We start from the raw sequence: 19,872 nt of genomic DNA, 5'->3' as shown, positions 1-19,872 counted from the left end.
TTAACTGAAAAATAAACGCTTATATACACATAAAGGAAAACCTATTCCGTAAATTTTACCGAAAACAAATGCGAGTGCACCAAACATTGTAACAAATAATCTTTCATAAATTACAAATTATAAGGATTACTAATTTGTGTTCGTTTTGCGATATATAATACTCACGAAAGAAAGATATAATATTATCAATATCAAATCTGATCTATTCCTTTTAATGACAAAGACCGAAAACACGCGAGTGCACCAAACACTGACAATTAACTTTCTATAAGTGGCGAACAGCATTCATCTTTTTTTTATTAATTTATGAAACATTTATTTTTTGTTCTGCGACATGATACAGCATACATGTGGAATATTATCGTACTAATATCAAACCGGATCTAATTCCTTTTTATGATGAAGAAAAAGTCAATAAATTTTCTGTCACATAATTTGTACTAGCGTGATAACTTTGAAAGTTTTTCTGGTGTTTCATGATGTTAGACAACTTTACTTTTTAAAGAAAAAGGGAATAAAAGAATCTTACTTTTTAATTTAATTTATTTATATAATAGTATGATAAAAGAAATAACGAATATTAGATAATAAAAAGTAACAATAAAGCTAGTTTATATTTTCCTAGGGATCATTCGCAACAATTTGCGCCGGAAACATCATTTTCGCATCTTCAGCACTATTAAGATTAGATCCAATCAACGGAAACGCACAGATATCAACAGATAAATATTCGTCTTTATCCCAAGGTCCGTCCATAGTCAATGTATTGATTTCTGTATCTTTAGGAAACCATTTCCATTCGGCGGTAGGTTCTTGTACTTTTAATCTGAAAAAAAATATATTAACGACTTGCCTAATAATATCGTTTATCATCTTTTCATGTTTTGCCAATTTTTCCTGATCTTTAATTTTACGATAACGATTCATTAAATCTAAAATTTCTTTTCGTAATTTTTCAACAAGTGGATGCTCTTTACCATCACTTTCATCTAAAACGGTGTTGGAAAAACCACGGTTTCCAAGAATACCATAAATTTGCTGACGTAATTTAGTTGAAGTAGATTTGCTAATTTTATCATTTCCGGTACGAATTGTTGAAAATGAATTTATCATCTCTAACAGTAGGTCCGTTGTTTTTACAATTTTCGCTTCCAAATTTTGTTGCTGTCTTTTGTCACCTTGTTCGTCGACTTCTTTGTTGTCTTTATCGTTCTCTTCATGATTAAAATATTCTTCGGCTTTTTTAATGATAATCTCAATTATGCAACGTTCTAGCGCGCCCGAAATCAAATTTTTATTTTCCTTTATTGCGCCTTTTATTGAACAATCATAATTTTTCAAGAAGTTATCTATTTCTTTCTGGTCATTTATTATTTCAATTCCTTTTTTCAGTTCGCAAAATTTTTCTAAATTGTGATGTAAATTACCAATATCTTTTGACAATTTACTGGCTGTATCAGAATCTTGATTCCCTAGATGAAAACTTGTCGCGTCACCTAAAGCTGATTGATATTCGGAAGCTTCTTTCTTTAAATTGTCATTATGGCCCTTTAATTTTTGCCATTCCCTTTCGAGCTTTTGATTACGAAATTGAAGATCTTTACATTTCTCTTCTAGTCCCTTACACTTCTCTTCTAATCCTTTAATCCTTTGATGATTAATAATTTCATAATTTGCGTTATTACCATGTTGCATTTTTTCAGGATTAAAACTTTTTGCATCACCTAAAGCTGGTTGATATTTGAAAACTTCTTTCATTAAGTTTTGCCGTTCACTTTCGAGCTTTTGATTACGAAATTGAAGATCTTTACATTTCTCTTCTAGTCCCTTACACTTCTCTTCTAATTCTTTAATTTTTTGATAATTAGTAATTTCATTGTTTGCATTATTATCATGATGTATTGGTCCTGCGACTTGATTTTTTTCTTCGTATTGCTGCTGGATGACTTGTTTGCGATAACGATAAAACTCTTCATTTATTAAACAATGATATTTTTCATCAACAAGAATTCCTGCGACTTGTGATTCGTTGAGTTGTTTAATTAATTCAGCTGCATCGTTTGCTTGCTGATAAGATTTTTTAGGAAAAAAACTTTCAAAGTTTCCTTTTTCAATTATATAAAAATTTTTTTGTAATATCGGTATAGGTCCGTCGCTCTGGGTTAGTACCAAGTATCTGACAAATGACAAAAAATCGTATTCCATTTTTATTTTAAGTGCGAAGGAACAAAATTTCTTCAAGAGATTCGTATAATCCAAATTTTTAAGACATTTATACATACGCAAATAAACTATGTGACTATTCAGTCGATCATCAATAAACAAAAGAATGTTTAAAACATCACCAACACATAAAAATGTACATCAAACTTGTTTTTTGACTGTAACGAAATAAAATATGGACGGACTTCGACTAATTTATTATTCCCATGTCTCTTTCTATTGACAATTTTGGAAGAGATAGATATTCTTATCAAAGTTCCGGAATTATTATCTTTCAAATAATAAGAATTAATTGGAGGATTCTAATGCAGTGGTATTAATTGCATTAATTAGTACGAGTAAATATATAAAATTTATAATTCTAGGACAACAAAGCTAAGATGGCGGATAAAAATAAGCAAAAGCTTTTATTGTTATTTTACTATAAATGGTTTTTGCGTAAGGTCACTTAAAGATGATAAATATAAGTACTTGGCGCTTAAAAGAAATAAACAAATAAAGAACTTCATGCAAACTTACCAAAACTGGACGATGTTTTGCGACGGGATAATTGCCAATAATGTATATGCATGTTTTAGTGAGACATTTCTCATCGTACATTTTAATTTTTTTTTTTGGCAAAATGAAATGGGCCACTTCGTCGAATCGGGATGATTATTTTTATCGGAATGCATTGTTTTAACTTCAGTATCACCATAACACCATAATCTATATCTTCCAAAGTGATAATATGACTGTCGACAAGTATTCAACTTATTTAAAACATAATGTTCGCAAGAAATTGAAGTTGCTTATTCTAATCATTTTTATTCCTTGCCGGTTTTATCATATATGCTTTCACTACCACTCACTCCTAATTTATCTTCTCAATAGTATCTAACCCATTCACTTCTGCTGTACATCTTTTTGTTGTATAACCCTTAACCAAATTGCAAGTTTATTACAAAAATAGATACGTTTGACACATTTTCATTCGTAATATGCATTGAAAATGATTTCAGTTATGTTTATTAAAAATCACACCAGATTTATGTTCTCATGAAATTCCAGTATGTTGTCAAATAATTTTGAATTATCTTCTTTCATATAAGCTACCGCACACTTTCTACTACTCCTTATGCCCATTTTTAGCCATAATTCAATACATCCAACAGTATATTGGTCCATCTAACAAAGAATGACCCTTATTCCTTTCTAGAACAAGATGTCGTCATGTCGATTTACCATATCTGATATATAACTTTTCGAAAACATGATAATGTTTCTGACGATTTACCTTCTGGAAAAAAAGTAAACAACCACCTTCTAAACAAAATATATTGTCCGTCCCTTTAAGAATAAATGCTTCACACAAATTTACATCTGATAATTTCACAAATTGCTTTAGGCCACATCTAATCTTGAGATTATTCTATCATTACATAACAGCTGTCACTTCTATTCTGCCGCTTGAGGAACACTTGGATACGTGTTTCACCGTCATGCAAGCCTGCTAAGTCATTATACACTAAATCTGAACTTAGGTATTGATGATTCTTTTTAGATAAGAGAATTCTTTTTGAATAATTTATAGCTAAACATTGACTGATTATAGATTTTTATATAGCGCGCGCCAAAAAATCATTTGTGATACAGTGGTTAGCCAGAATCATATGCAAAAAAGTTCAACTTTTGGCTTTTAATTTTGACTTCATGTATAATGTTAATTATTATTCTTCTTCTTAGCTTGCAATATTTTGAATTCAATATTTCTGAAATATTGTATTTTTCTACTTTAACTAATGGCTATTGCTGGTAATTATAGGAAAATTCTTGAATTTCATCATTAAAATATATGATATAGAATTAATCATAATGAATTATATAAGAAATCCATCTTAATTAAACGAATTCAATGATCTATTTTTCATTCTTTGGTTTTAGTATACTGACATTTGATCTGCATTTTTCAATTTTAATAAATTTAGGCTGAAATTATGATTTTGGCCAGATTTAACAAAATTTCAGCCAGAATTATGAATTATTGATCCAATTTTTAATTATATACATTTGCTATATTGCCTGTATATATATATTTCAAGAGGATACTATATATATCACAAATTTTTTTTGCCATCTTAATACTTTTTTTTTGTAATATTTTCAGTAATTAATACTCCAGAAATTTTTTAAATATAACATAGCAGTTTTTTGGTAAATTTTACAAATATCAAAAGCATCTTTTAATATAATAATCCAAATGGTCAGCATGATGCCATTTTTATATTAAATTTAGGAGAGTAAAGATGAAAAATAATTTTTTTCAAATAAATATTCCAAAAAAGGAATAATGTAATTTTGATAAAAAAATTTTTTTTTTTAAAATATAACTTAATATAAGCTTTATCAGTATAGCCTTTAAAATTATAATTTATAAGTAATTTTAACTGCTCTACAAATTTATTTAATACCTTAAGAAAAGTTATAAATACTATTCTTAATATTTTTGATGATTTAAGACTTGGATATCAAATCTCTTTTAAGATAAGGATAAATTCACTCTATTTATTTTACTTTTAATAAAATAAATATATTGATTTTCTAATTATATATCACTGGTAAAAAAATGATTTATCCTACACATATCTTACACATATTGGTTACTCAAAATGTAGAAAATCGTACATAAATAATACACATATCATACACATATTGGGTACTAATATATATATCATACATATATCTAGTACCCGATAGGTATACTATATATATATAGTACTGATATGTGTATGATATGTGTATTATTTGTAGTATGATTTTCTACATTTTAGTTATTGAATATGTAAGATATGTGTAGGATATGAGTAAGATGACCATTTTTTTACCAAATGTATTGATATGAATTTCTAAAATTTTTTTAAAACTTTTTATATGCTAATTACTAGTGATAAAATTATAATATAATGTTAATTAATATTCATTAGATTTTTAATTTTAGCTAAAATTATAATATTTATATAATGATTATTATTATTAGTAAACTTTAGCATTATATAAAAAAAAGTTAAATTTAATTTTATTAAAAAATATACTAAATTTATAATATTTACTGGTAAAAAAATGATTTATTTTACACATGCATTTTACATATATCAGGTACTCAAAATGTAAAAAATCTTATACAAATAATATATATATCATACATATATCAGATACTTATATATATCATATACCTATCAAAGTATCTGATATGTGTATAATATATATATAAGTACCTGATATGTGTATGATATGTGTATTATTTGTGTAAGATTTTCTACATTTTGAATACCTGATATGTGTAAGATATGTGTAGGATAGATTATTTTTTTACCAGTGATTTTCTAAAATAATTATAACTAATTTTCGCCTAAAGTGATTTAATAATTTTATACTTAAAATGATTTAATCTGATAATTTTATATAATTTACCTAGTAATATCACTTTATTTATTTAAATTTTATTGGTTAATTAATGTGTTAATCATTTTTTATATTTATTTAATTTTTTTAAATGTATTTAGATAATCTTTTTTTTAAGTTTCTTTGCTTCTTTGCATAGCTACAGTACTTAAAGTATATTTTCTTTCTTTTTTTATTTTGCTTCTTACATTTTATAGGACCCCGGATATCTCCAAAACAGGTCATAAGTCACACTTTCGGTTTAACAAAGCTGCGCTTGAATTTTATTAATTTTTGCCACAAGTTACTTTAGAGAATACCAGGTATTCAAAAAAGAACTGCAACAAAGTGCAGAACTAATCTAATACAAGAACAATAATCTTCCTAGAAAAATATATAAAAAGAAATGCAAGATTATAAACCCAACACCCTCTCTATATAAATAACTATGGCTATCCCCCCGAATTATATCTCAAACCCGGTAGAATCGACTATGCTATACGTATTCACGTAGACTTCTACATTTAAAGATCAAAGAATCCCATTGCCAAATACCATTAGCGCTATCAAAAATACACAAAATTCAATTTCCCTATTTGACTACATACTATGGATAACAAACCTATTTCACAAAGACCTCCGGGAACTTTTTAGTGTCGTGCAGTCCAGCCGATGGGGAACTTTTTAGTGTCGTGCAATCTCCTAAGGGACACCCACCTCATTGCGAACGATCCTAAACGGAGGACACCCATCTCATTGCGAACGATCCTTCGACCTAAGATCTACCTAGATAAGTCAATCCAATGATAGTTCAACATGTGACCACCATGATCGGCATACTACAAAAACTGCGGTACCCAACCTGTCACCCCCCTTATCACCCGATGATCATCGATTTTGAAAATTAGTAACACCAAGCCACCATGACGATCAAATTTTCCAGTATCCCCCCACCCCCCAAAGAAAATAAGGTTATACCGAAAAAAGCGACCAAGAAAAACAAAAAGCAAAAAATAAAAACATAAACCTCAGGAAAACTCGAAGTGCAACGAGAAAAACCTGAGTAAAAAACACCAAACATACACCTCAACTCCGTCTCCTTATTTTAGAAGACTAACTCCCCCGTTAACAACATCAACTAGCAAGAAATACGTTAGTCGAGCCTCCTTCCAAGAAATACTGGTCCGGCCTGCGAACCACTTGGCCAGTTAGACTTTAAAGGCGTAGGAACCAAGACGCACTACTTTTCAACCTTTCAGAAAGCCCAGGGGAACGTTCGTATGAAACTGCCATCTTACAGTATTATTGGTAACTCCAAGACTCATGATAACGGTAGCCGTAAGGAGTTCGGGCGAAATTAAAGACCTTGGTAATAACTTCATATAACGTCGAAAAGTCCTTTTACTATCACTCAAGGCAAAAAATCCTCATATTTTTCATCCATAACTTCATGGGAAAAAATGGGCAGAGCCCAACGGGAGAGAAAGTACGATGATCACTCAAGTCACACTTTCGGCAGATTGGCCCATTTTTCAGGGGCTCAAAAAATCGTTTTTTGTAAATATCTCGGCATCCAGTAGTCCACTTTTGATGAACTTTTTTTTAAATTGTAGAGCTAAATGAGGGCTACAAAATAAAAAAAAGTTCATTAAAATTGAATTACTGGATGCTGAGATATTTACAAAAAACGATTTTTTGAGTTTCAGCAAAAAGGGGTGTTTTTGGCCAAAAGTCCATTATGACCTTTATATTAGATATCCGGGGTCCTCATTTTATTTTTTACTAACTTTATTTCATTTTTTTAGATTTTTTAGCTCTTTTAGTTTTGCAATTAATATATATATGTCCAGCATTACATAGCCATTTTTTCTTATTTTTTATTTTATTCTTATATTTCATTTCTTATATTTTATAATTTACTTTTTAGTTTTTTTTTACAATTATTAAAATATATTTATTTTTTATCTCTTTATTTCTTTTGCTTTTTTTTATTCTTCCTTTTCTTCATTTTTCTGTTATTTTTATTTTTTTTTTATTTATTTTTTTTAATTTTTTTTATTCCTACTTTATTTCTTTCATTTTTTTATATTACTCTTTATTTCTTTTATTTTTATTTAATATTCATTTTCACTTCATCTTTTTCATTTCTTTATAATACTACTCTTTATTCTTTTTATTTTTTTATTTTCTTTTTACTTTATTTCATTTTTTTTTATTCTTTTTATTTTCCATTTCCACTTGATCTTTTTTGGTTTTTTTATTTCTTTTACTCCCTCTTTATTCCATTTCATTTTTCTTTTAATTTCTTTTTATTTTTTTAATTTCCTATTTTTCATTCACATTTTTTTTTCTTTTATTTATTCACATATTCTTTTTTTTATCATTATTTCTATCAAAATATTTAGTATTTTAAATAGTATAAGTTTATTTTTTTAATATAATTTATTAAAAATTAATAAATTATTATAAACTTTTAGTGTAAAAATATTTAAACATATTTGTTATATATTTAAAAAAATTTAACTAATCAAAAAGTTTTAAAAAATTTACAAAGAATTTATATGCAAATTACAAAATAAGAAATATTAAAATTTAATAAATTTAATAAATTAATTATAAATGAAATCATTTAGATAAAATTACTTTAGATAATTTTTACTTAAAGAAAAAGTTAATAACAGTCTTCTAAAATATAATATTATTATAAATATAATAATTTATTAAAATAAAAATAAGCTAATTTAATTAATATATAAATGCAAAGTTAAACTAAACTATTATTCCAATATTATTAATTATTAAATTACTTCAGTTGTTATATCTAAAGATGGCATTGGTTCAGTTTCAGTTTCACAAAACAGTTAAACCAGTTCTAAGTGATTCAATATTGAGCAGTTCTGAACAGTTTAATTCTATAAAATAAGCTTTGATAATTTTGACTAGAATCAAATAATTTACCTTTTGTAAAATTTGTGTAACTCTATATCTGTTTTTGATGGGAACAAAATTTTCTTTTTTTGAACTTATATAATATCACATGATCATATTTAATTAAACTGAATTAAACTAAAACTGAAGAACCAAAAAATTGATTCTCAATTGGCATTTGATTCGAATCAGTTTTGAAGGTACTTCATTTAAAAAACTTTTTGTTATATCTGCTATCAAATAGCCTATATGTATACTGTCATAAATTAAATATATATTATAATTTTACAATACAAAACCTATAAATTAACAAATTATTTTAAACTGTTTTTTAATTTTCACAAAATTTATTTTTAAATTACTATATCTATGTATTTTAGAAAGATCAGTAAAGAAATTTTATTATCAGAGTAAATCATCGAAAAGATCAAGAAGAAAAACTAGAAGAAAAATTAAACCCTTATAATATTTACAGTATATGAGGAATGAGATCACTGCTATTTAAAGTATTCAAAAATTTAAAATATATATACTTTACAAAAGATATAAAATTTTTGCAATTTGTAGTTTTATTTAATTATATTATATTCAATTTAATTAAATATATAAATTATATTGTAAAATAAATTATTAGTAAAATGATTATCTGTAAATTATATTATAACAGATAATCCATTTTATATTATCTAATTATGAAAATCTTTTAAGTAATCATGATAAATTATGATTAAATATATATAATAATTAATAATAATAATTATTAAAAAAAAATAAAGAACTAATTTCTTTTTTTTTTCTTATATTTTAAGAAAAAAATATGGCAACATTAATATCTTTATGTCAAAGAAAATATTTTAAAAATATTGATAATTTAAATATTATAACAAATTCAAAAAGATTTAAAAGATTTTATACAAATGATTATAATACTTTATTACCTTTATCAAATAAAAAAAATGAAAATTTTAAAAAATTTTTATATAAAAATTTTTTATCTTCAATAAAATCTAATAAGAAACTTTCTACCAAGTCACAAGAATTGATTATACTTCCTACTAAAACACAGTTAACGCAGTCAACACAATCAACACAGTCAATACAGTCAACACAATCAACACAGTCAACAAAGTCAACACAGTCAACACAATCAACACAGTCAACAGAATCAGCACAGTCAATAGAATCAACACAGTCAACACAATCCTTGAATAATGAGATTCAATTTTTAGAAGAAATACCTGTTAAAGTTCAATTTCCTTTATTAATAAATGAAATTAAAACTATTAAAAAACATCTTCCATCAATAGAAGAAATTAAATCAAATTTTGATAATTATGAACGAATGACAAATTTAATTGAAGAATTGGAATATATTTTAAAAAAAGAAAGGAATAAATTAGATGAAATAGAAAGTAAGAATTTTATAATATTTTATAATGATATTTAATATTAATAATAATATAACAATTAATATATTATTTATTTATTTAGTTCCAATTTTAAGTAAAAAAAGGTTTGCAATTAATGGATCAATCAAACCAAAAGAAGTACCATTCGTTTATTTTATAGATCCATTAGAACATCAAGAAAATTATAAATTATTAAATGATATTAGAAGTCACAAGTTTTTAATGCTTATGGGATCACGATTATCTGGTAAATCTACACGAGTTTATCAACTTATGCAAAAGTTACATAAAGCAGGATTTATTTGTTTATCGTAAGTTTGTTTTTTTTTTATAAATATGACGTGATTTTTGTTTTCAACTTTTCATTATTTCCTAATTGTTTTTTATTTTTTCAATTAGCACGTCTTTTTTAAATGTAACAGCAAATGATGATAAAAAAATTTTCTGGAAAAATCTAGGCAAATCACTTCAACGTAATAATAGTAATCACTTTCGTGATTATAAAGAAATCATATCTTCTGATGATTTTCTTGATGTTTTTGCTGGAAGTAAATGGAATAAAAAGATTGTAATCTTTATAGATGATTTTGATGGATTATATAATGCTACTGATGAAGTTCGTGATAATTGTTTAAATACTTTTCGACTTATTAAAGATAGTATTTATGATTTTGCAATTTGTTCAATTGTTGCTATTGGAAATTTTAGTATTCAATATTTAAGGACATCAAACATGCGTATATCACCTTTTAGTGTTAGAGAATCTTTTAATAATCCAAAATTTAGTAAACAACAAATTGAGGCTCTTTTCAATGATTTTACACAGGAAAAATCAATTACGATTGATAAAAAAGTAATTGATGATATTTATTTACAAACAAATGGGTAAATATATTTTAAATTACTTTGTCATTACATAAAAATTTATTAATATTAATAATAACATAAAATATTATTTTAATAGACATCCTGGTATGGTTGGACTTTATGGACATTTAATTGCTGAAATTTTAATTTATAAAATTGATGGAAATCTAGATTTTACAACTTGGCAAAATTATATTATTAAATCATTATATTCGGATATTCAGAATTTTCCAATTTTTGAAAGATTGAAAAATACGTTATTGGAACAAAATGAGGATACAAGAAATGCTATGTATTATTTACGATCACAAGTCCTTTCCAATTCAGGTCCATATTCCTTTAAAGATAAAGATATGAAAATTTTAAAATTTTTTAAATTTTTTATTAATGAAGGAATTTTAAGAGCTGAAAATGAGCGTTTTGTGATATCATCTCCTATAATACATTCCTTTATTTTGCAGTATATAATGCCTAATGTCTTTAAGAATTGTCCTTTAAAAAACCCTCCACTTCATGATAACGGATCAATTGATATTTTCAGACTTTTAAAGGAAGCTATTAACACTCTTGACAAAAATTATATAAGATCAACAGCTTTTTCTAATAACAAGGTAGCACAAGTGACCGTTGAAAGCCAAAGTAATGTATTAGTTCCTCATGAGAATTTATACCAACAAGAGCTATCCATTATCCTAACAAATTGGCTTGAAAAGTGGAATGTCATAAGCCAAAATCATGGTTATAATTTGGTGATAACGGCACCTGAGAGACCAACAGCGGTAATTGGAATCGCAGCTACAAAAACTTCGAAAGAAATAAATGAATATTTCGACCAGACCCTAACCTATGCACACTCACTTAAACCAGAATTCGACGTTCGTGATATTTGGGTAATCCATTTCACTTGCCAGGACTTAACCAACAAATGTCCTCATTGGCCTACAAAAGAGCAAGAGGCAGCAGGTCTTAATACTATACATATATGGCATAATCTCAAATTCACAAAAGTAAAGATAAATGCGCGTTGGAAAGGAATTAATGGTACGCAAGAGATTATAGAAGAAGATATTAAGTTGTCTTGATATGTGGTTCGATTCAAGTTCGGTAGGTAGTAGTATAGGATACTGTACAAATTCATTATGTATAAGTTGAGGGTTAGGGTTATATTTTTGAGGGGGAGAGGAAATGAAGAGTATATATGTACTTGTGAGTGGATTTTCCTAAGGACGTCCGCCAGTGATTTGAAGTTTCGTTATTTGGCTATTCATCATTTCATCATTTTTTTTAGTTAAATGCAAAGCAGTAATAATTTGAGTTTTCAAATAAATTGTTAAATTTTATGTGATGCGCTTGTTTTTACAAATTTTTTTTTATTTCACAGAGTCAGTACGCGCTGGTAATATGTTGTACAATTCACGTGATTCATGTTTCTTTTTTTTTTTTTGATGACGGTCATTTAAGAAAAATTTTTATTTGAATGCAATTTTTTTTTCTTTGAAGAGGGAAAGATTTTTTTGAAAGTGGTAATGTTGTAAATATGTATACGTGTAGGATGAGAAATTAAGAAAACTTTAAAAGTACATGCAATTAAAGAACTGAAATATATACAGATGTAAAAAAATAAAATAAAAAAAAAAAAGTACAAAAGAGGAAGGGAAATAAAAACAAGTGAAATTTAAAAAAGGGGAGGGGAAAAATAAACAAAATAAACAAATAAACAAGTAAAAATCCGAAACATCTAACAAATTCTACGACACATAACAAAATACCAATTATATTGGTACTAAACCATCATAATTTGGACTACTGAAACTACGACCACCATGTTTCATTTCACTAAAAAAGTCAAACATATTATCCATTATAGAACTTAAATATGTCCAAGAAGTTGTTTCTACGCCATATGTACCATGTACAACTGCTTCATAAGGTTCAATGTACACATAAGTATATTGTGCCCGTTTAAACCTAGAAACAAATAAAGAAAGAGGGTAAGAAAAAATTTGGTTGATAAAAAGAAGTGAAAACTTTCATTCTTTTAAATTTATTATACTTACTTCCAAATGAGACCAATAATTGATAATTCAAGTACCAAAATGCAAGTCAAAAATAAATACCAATTAATGCTGCAGTATAATCTTTCATAAGATTGGTATAATACTTGAATAGGGCGTACAATCAATGCAATAAGTGACATTAGATTATTCCATATATTAGAAAATAAACTCGTTAATGATGTTGAACTGGTAGTGGATTCATGTTGATGTGGCGCAGCACCGTGCCTTGACTATTATTATTAAAAAAATTTTGTTAAAATTCAAATTTTCGAAATTTACACAAAAACATATTATATATATATATACATATATGGATACTGTACCTTTGGATTGTTAAATGTTTTTGATTTTGCTTTTGTCATTAATTCAAAAATGTTGTCCCGAAGTTCCGAAGTATCTCTGTCTATGTCGTCGGCTTCTTTAGCCTTTGTTCCAAATTGCGCTAAAAGTTTTTTCAATTCATTCTAATTTAAAAATAAATAAATAAATAAATAAATAAATAAAAATAAAATAAAGAAATTACTATTCAATATATAATAATTTTATATTTACCCCTGACCGTTCTAATTCTGCTTTTTGTTTATCACGTTCTGAATCAGGTTTTCGTTTATGAGAACGACTATTTTTTTTCTGTTTTTCTAATGGTTCAGAAGAAGACTGCCAGGTAAAAAGAAGGACGAGAAGGATGATTTAAAATTCGAACCGGAGAAAAATCAGATCGTCAAATGAATCGAATTTCACAAAGAAAGTATGGAGAAAAATAATAAGGGTTGTTTGGGAAAATGATAAATAAATAAAAAAAAAAAAATTTTAAATTAATTTATATACAATTTTATATTAAATCAAAGTATTGTTTACAATTTCCCTTTAAGAAAAAAAATAAATACGAACCTTTTCCATCTTTTGGTGTTCTTTAAGATTATTGTTTTTTGAATAAGTTTTATCTTTGTTTGACTTTTCCATTTTCTCTTACAGTTAACTATAAATTTAGGGGGAAGGGGATTATCGTTTTTTGTTTTTTTTTGTCAAGAAACGGAAATAGGGAAAGAAATAACAATTGTGTATATAAATATATATATTCTGAATTATATTATTATTATTATATTTATCGAAAAGTGTTGGTTCTATATATTTAAATAAATAATCTCTAATAATCTAAAGAAATTTTTTTTTTTATCGAACCGATTATTAACAATTAATAAAATGCTGTCAAAAAGTTTTTTTTTTAAAAAAAAAAGGATGTTTGTTTCCAGGGGGTGAGAAGTTTTAATGTGCTGTCGATTTTATTTATTTATTGTTCAAAAAAAAAATATTCTTTTTTTTTTCTTTTTGTTAAAAAAAAGGTGGGGGAAAAAGGTTAATAATGTGGAGTTTTTATAATTGTAACCCAAGTCTTTTCCAATTTGTAACTTTAATTTTTTCTTGTGTTAAATTTTTTTTTAAAAAAAAACCCGCCTACTTGAATTTAAACAAGTTTATTCGGATGTTGTTTCAATTACTTTTGGTGGTACGGGTAAATTCGTAATAGACAAATCAAGAGATATTTGTGATAAAGAAAAGGATAATATAATGTATTGTTTAAAGTAGGACAGAAATTTTTTAGTTGTAACAATTGTAACGTTGGGCAATTTATAATAAATTTTGATGATACATTTCATTTTCATATATGACGATTGTAATCACTATATAATTCGGTAAAATAAATGAGAAGAACTCCGTAATGACTAATGATTCAAAGTGACACAGGATTGAACAATAAGGAAATATTTAAAATAATGCGGTAACACATGATTTCATTTTTTTTACTACGATACACATAAAAAAAAAGGGTGAAACGTTTAAAAAAAGCAATATAAAAAGATCGTTGTACGAATATTATATAAAATGAGGAGAAAAGAAACGAATTCACGTGTTGATTTTAAAAAAAAATAAAGAGTGAAAAGGTTTAGCGGCTCTGATTGATCATTTAATAAAAAAAACAATTGTGATCAAAACAAAGATTTTTTTTTTTGTACGTTTTGTACGCGGATAAGAGCAAATCCTTTTATTAAACAAGATTGGTATGGGCAGAGCTGCGAGCGACGATGACAGTATTTTTGTGTCAATTGCAAGTACATTTTCATTCTTTACTTTCTTCTATCTTTATTGTTCTGATACTGAGATACTTTGTATGTTTGATATGTTTGATAATTATAATCTTTTATTATTTTTATTATTATTATTATTATTATTATCTGTTGTTATCTTCTTTGTTTCGGTTATTTAAATTTTTTGATATCAATTTTTACGAATATTTTCACAGGTTAACGATAATCAGTGAGGATCATCGCTCGTGGCATTTTTTTTGACGCAAATGTTATAATGACTTGAATGAATCTCTTGTTTATATTAAAAACTGAAACGAGAAAATAAAAGGATAAAACAAACAGATTGATTATAAACCAACTTTTTTTAAAATACTTTTTATAAACTTTTTTTTTCTGATAAACGTCATTTTACGATAAACTTTAGACATGCTGTTTTTTACTATAATCGATGATGGTATTAACCGACTATACTTTTTGACGGATTTTTTTTAAACAGAACTTGATATTTTTTTGGTAATGATTCTCTGAGAAACATGTAAATAGTATGTAAGCTATTATTGATAGTAACTTTATTTCACACGGACACCAACGAGCTTGCATACAAATATTCATCTCCTGACACGTTACACACCCTTTTTATGGAAACTACTTTTCGATTAAGTGGTATAGCAATTTTGGGGATTGAGAAAAAATAATCGGTAAACGATAAGATATGATAGAAGATATTCTTTTTTTAATTTTAGATTATCTTGTTTTTATTTTAAAAAAAAAATATGTACTTATTTATATATATATATATATTTTTTTTTCTATTCACAAAGAAAATTTTTCTTTGAGAAACTGTTAAAAAAGTTTTTTATATTTATTTTTATCAAAGTTTTTATCGGAGAAAAAGTAATTTATACATTTTTGAAAAATATTTGCTAAAAATAAATAATTTGTACCATGTAAAAAACTTGATTTACTTGATATCAACTAGAATTTTTTAATAACTAGTTTTTTTTTTCATGATCTTTTGTTTGATAATAAATAAAATAGTGTAATAATGAGTTGCACAAGAAAATTGAGTTTGGTTTAATTTGGAATTCTTGGAATCAAGTAATAAACTTGTTTAATTCCGGTTATTTCAAGTAATTTGTAAAACCATCACGTGAATTTTGAATGTGTGTACAGAATTTTATCAATGCGTACTTTTTTTTTTTTTCTCTCTCGGCCTTTTTTTTTTTTTTTAAAAAAAAAAGAATTATTCACGTTTGCATTTAATGAGTTTAAAAACAAGTTATTTTTCTTGGTTTTTACCAAATTTCGTCATTATTTTCATACTATTTTAGACTATAATAGACTATTCCGGATTTTGAAACTGGTTAAATTCAGGTATTCCTGGAATTCCTGGAAATGTTTCTCACGTGATTAGTAAATAATTATAAGCAATATTAGATGAGATGTTGATAAAAAATTCTTGGAAATTGAAAAAAAAGAAAAAAAAGAAAAAAAAGTTTGTCGAAAGTATAATATACCCTTAGATGAGTTAGAGAAAGAATATTAAAAAAACAAGTATAATTTTTTTTTTCTTTCTTGTCATACAAAGATTATCCCTTTTTTGAGAATGTATGCATAACAGTTAAATTCTCATTTACACTAAAAGTTACTCACCGTTTAGGGTTAAATCTTCGGTATATGGAAGAAAACTTTGTCATATCGAAATACATAAATAAGGTTCCATATTCTTTTTATGAAAATATTTTTAAAAAGGCGGTTAACGGTAAATAGGTATGTCCAACTTCGGTATATAATTATATAATATATTAATATATCGAGAAATTATTGCCAAAAAAAATTTCTTACAAACCAAAACATTTCTGTATTTTATAGATCTTTAACTTAATAAAACTTCATTATTTCTATTAAATCAAAACTTTAATATTCAAAAACCCTAATTAATCTATTTATAGTTTTTTTTTTGTTTACTTTTTTTGTCGTAATGTCAAATGCCGTCAACGCTGTCAATGCGAACTGTCGATATCGAATCTGTCAATAAGAATTGTCAATGCGTAATTGCGTTATTAGATCAAGATTAACTTAAAAAAAAAAAAAAAAGTTTTTTTACACTAAAATATTAGAAATAAACAAATGATTAACGGTTTAGATAGAAAAGGAAATCAAAAACGCGTCTTTTAAACTCTAATTAATTACATGTTAGATGAAAAAAACGTGGCATTTTATCATTTTTATTTGGAATTAAAAATTATTATCAGCCGTTGAAAATTGGGATTGTGTGGAGTTTTATTTGTTTGTTTATTTTAAAAAAACTGTTTTTTTTAAAAAAAAGATTATTACAATTTATATCTTTAGTAAATGATTTGCACTAAAATTTGCCCGAAATTATGGTCATCATTTTAAGGCATTAACATATATGTATTTTAGCGTGCACTATATATGGAGTAATTATTTGGATAATTGTAAGATAAATAAGATGAAATGATTCCAATTATGTCTCTTAAAAGTTAAAAATGAAAAAATTGTATCATTATCTCATTTTGGTTTACAATAATACAAGATTTGTTTTTCATTATTATACTCCGAAATTGAGAGTCTATCAAATATATTACACATATATATTTGTTGTATTTATGAATACTTTATCTGTGCAATATTTTAAAATAAAGTCTTCAACTTTACAAAAGTATTTATTATACTGAAATGCAAACATTTAAAGAAATCTTTATTTACTTTGAAAAATATCTGAAAGTATTTAACTATAAAAATTAATTCATATTGAATAAAAAAAGTCAAATGTACTAATGTAAAAAAAAAATAATATAATAATTTTTAAAAATTCAGAAAAATATATTTTACTATAATTATATAACATCAGATATCTAAAATTAATATATTTATATATTTTGCTAACAGTATTGGGAAGTTTATCCAAAACTGTCAATTTTAGAATTTTAGAGATTTTGAACAGCCTTTAATATTATATCCAAAACATATCCAAAATATGACCAAAATTTTATCAAATCCTGAAAAAAAATCCATCTGAACTCAATATTGTCAATTTTTATTATATAATTTATATAATTTATAGAAAAGTTTATATAACAAAAAATATATATATATATACAAAAAGACTTTACTTTCTTTATTTCCACTAAACTGTAGTATTTTATTAACTCCTCCTTTAATATTTAAAATAAACAATAAAAAAATGTTTATAATTAACATATATTATTAGTAAATTATTAACAAAGTGATTAAAAAAAATCATAAAGTCAAAGATTATTAATAATTTCCAAAAATTTTTTTTAAAATACAAAATTCCAATTTAATTTTATTATTCTAAAAACCTCATATAATTTATAGAAAAAGTTCATATAATAGAAATAACAAAAAATATATATAAAAAGTTTTTATTATTATAACTATATATTATTACATAATAGTATATTATAAAAAAATAAAGAACTGTTTAAAAAAAATTTAAATTACTAATAATTTTTATATTTTTTTTCAAATATGATATTATTAAATTATTAGTAGTAACAATTAATTATTGTTACTAATTAAAATTAAAATAGATAAATAAGTTAAAAAAATTATATATAGTATTAAATTAAATTTAATAATACTAAGTTATATTAATTATATTTAAAAATTATAAAGTATTTATATTAGAGATTTATTTAGCTAAAAACCATCCAAAATTCTTATTAATAATTTTTAATTTAATATAAATCAAAAATAATGATTTTTAATTATTTTTTCTGCATTAAAGTTTTTTTTGATAAAAATCCAAGACGTTATTTGTATGACTATGTTATGAGTTTATAATATTATTGTTTTTTAACCTTTTAACTTCTTTCAATTGGTTGAATGATTACCGATAAACCAGATGATAGCAAATTTCATAATTCCATTCAGATATTTTCAGTTTTTATAATTTTGTGATTTGTGGTTTTATAATAATATAAAAATAACAATGATATATCTTAAATAACCTATTAATCTAAAACTAATTTTAATAAAGTAGAGAAAAAATATTGCAGTTTTAATATTATGTTTAATAAAAATCTGCCATATTACAAGTTATAAATTATAAATTTAGAAATCTGAATTAATATAACTATAATTATTTTTAAAGATATAATGTAATTTGTTACATTACTATAATAGATATATTATATTTTAATAAAATGTATTATTTAATATATATAAATTTATATAACTTTTTATTAAAAGTTTATTTTTACTATAATATTAAATTCTGGTTTCAAATTTAAGTTTAAAGTTTACAAAAAAATGAAGTTAAAAAATATTAGTAAATATTTTTATATAAAAAAATTCCAGTCCACTTCCTTTTAAAAACACTTATTCATCTTAAATTCCAAATTTTGATTTAAAATCTATAAAAAGAGAAGTTAAAAATTATTAGTAAATATTCTTATATAAAAAATTTTTTAAATTAATTTGAAAATATTTAAATTATAGATTAATTTAAATAGATTCAAATTAACTTAAACTTTTTTTCAGATTTCAAATTAATCTAACCTAATTTAAAAAAAATTCAGATCAGATTTATCAATTAATTTGACCTAATTTTTTTTTTTTTAAAAAAAAATTATCTTCAAATTTACTTTATTTAAATTTTACTAAACCTGATCTAATTAAAATTCTATATATTATTAATTTTATCTTAATATATTTTTTTCTTTTATTTTCAATCTACCATCTATAACTTAAAATTTTATTTTAAAATTTGAAAAATTTTATGCTAAAACTATAATTTACTTTTAGGATTTTAGTATCAAAGTCAAAATATTAAAAAAACATTTTTAAAACTAACTTTTGAAAATTCAGTATTTAAATTTAATTATATATAAT

The 19,872-nt window shown here is 24.6% G+C and overlaps 4 protein-coding genes across 4 annotated transcripts; 2 read left to right on the top strand and 2 right to left on the bottom strand.

Annotated features, from left to right (window-relative positions):
* Positions 1-621: 621 nt before the first annotated feature.
* OCT59_021782 (uncharacterized protein) lies at positions 622-2,205 on the bottom strand (the record flags this gene model as incomplete). Its single annotated transcript, XM_025310827.2, has 1 exon — positions 622-2,205. The coding sequence occupies one exon, from the start codon at positions 2,203-2,205 to the stop codon at positions 622-624; it is 1,584 nt and encodes a 527-aa protein (XP_025178309.2).
* A 7,183-nt stretch (positions 2,206-9,388) lies between these two features.
* OCT59_021781 (uncharacterized protein) lies at positions 9,389-11,929 on the top strand (the record flags this gene model as incomplete). Its single annotated transcript, XM_066146736.1, has 4 exons — positions 9,389-9,983; positions 10,063-10,291; positions 10,380-10,865; positions 10,945-11,929. The coding sequence occupies 4 exons, from the start codon at positions 9,389-9,391 to the stop codon at positions 11,927-11,929; spliced, it is 2,295 nt and encodes a 764-aa protein (XP_066005844.1).
* A 362-nt stretch (positions 11,930-12,291) lies between these two features.
* Positions 12,292-14,238, bottom strand: OCT59_021780 (uncharacterized protein). The gene is made up of 5 exons (XM_025317454.2): positions 13,796-14,238; positions 13,457-13,561; positions 13,228-13,368; positions 12,905-13,134; positions 12,292-12,815 (listed from the first exon to the last, which is right to left on the bottom strand). Exons 1-5 carry the CDS (start codon positions 13,865-13,867, stop codon positions 12,620-12,622), a joined length of 744 nt encoding a protein of 247 aa, XP_025178307.1. The 5' UTR covers positions 13,868-14,238; the 3' UTR covers positions 12,292-12,619.
* Positions 14,239-16,036: 1,798 nt separating this feature from the next.
* On the top strand, positions 16,037-17,029 carry OCT59_021779 (uncharacterized protein; the record flags this gene model as incomplete). The annotated part of the gene is made up of 4 exons (XM_066146735.1): positions 16,037-16,063; positions 16,524-16,545; positions 16,637-16,753; positions 16,944-17,029. 4 exons carry the CDS (start codon positions 16,037-16,039, stop codon positions 17,027-17,029), a joined length of 252 nt encoding a protein of 83 aa, XP_066005843.1.
* Between the last annotated feature and the right edge of the window lie 2,843 nt (positions 17,030-19,872).

The sequence above is a fragment of the Rhizophagus irregularis genome, chromosome 30 (assembly GCF_026210795.1).
Source record: "Rhizophagus irregularis chromosome 30, complete sequence".
NCBI lineage: Eukaryota > Fungi > Glomeromycota > Glomeromycetes > Glomerales > Glomeraceae > Rhizophagus > Rhizophagus irregularis.
This window is presented reverse-complemented; position numbering and strand designations above follow the sequence as displayed.

What these genes read in the sequence shown, in the direction of transcription:
- OCT59_021780 (XM_025317454.2), bottom strand. Translation starts at nt 13,867, where the DNA reads ATGGAAAAGTCAAACAAAGATAAAACTTATTCAAAAAACAATAATCTT. An exon ending in AACACCAAAAGATGGAAAAG is followed by an intron (nt 13,562 to 13,795) that starts GTTCGTATTTAT and finishes TTTACCTGGCAG; the next exon opens with TCTTCTTCTGAACCATTAGA. An exon ending in AAACATTTAACAATCCAAAG is followed by an intron (nt 13,135 to 13,227) that starts GTACAGTATCCA and finishes TAATAATAATAG; the next exon opens with TCAAGGCACGGTGCTGCGCC.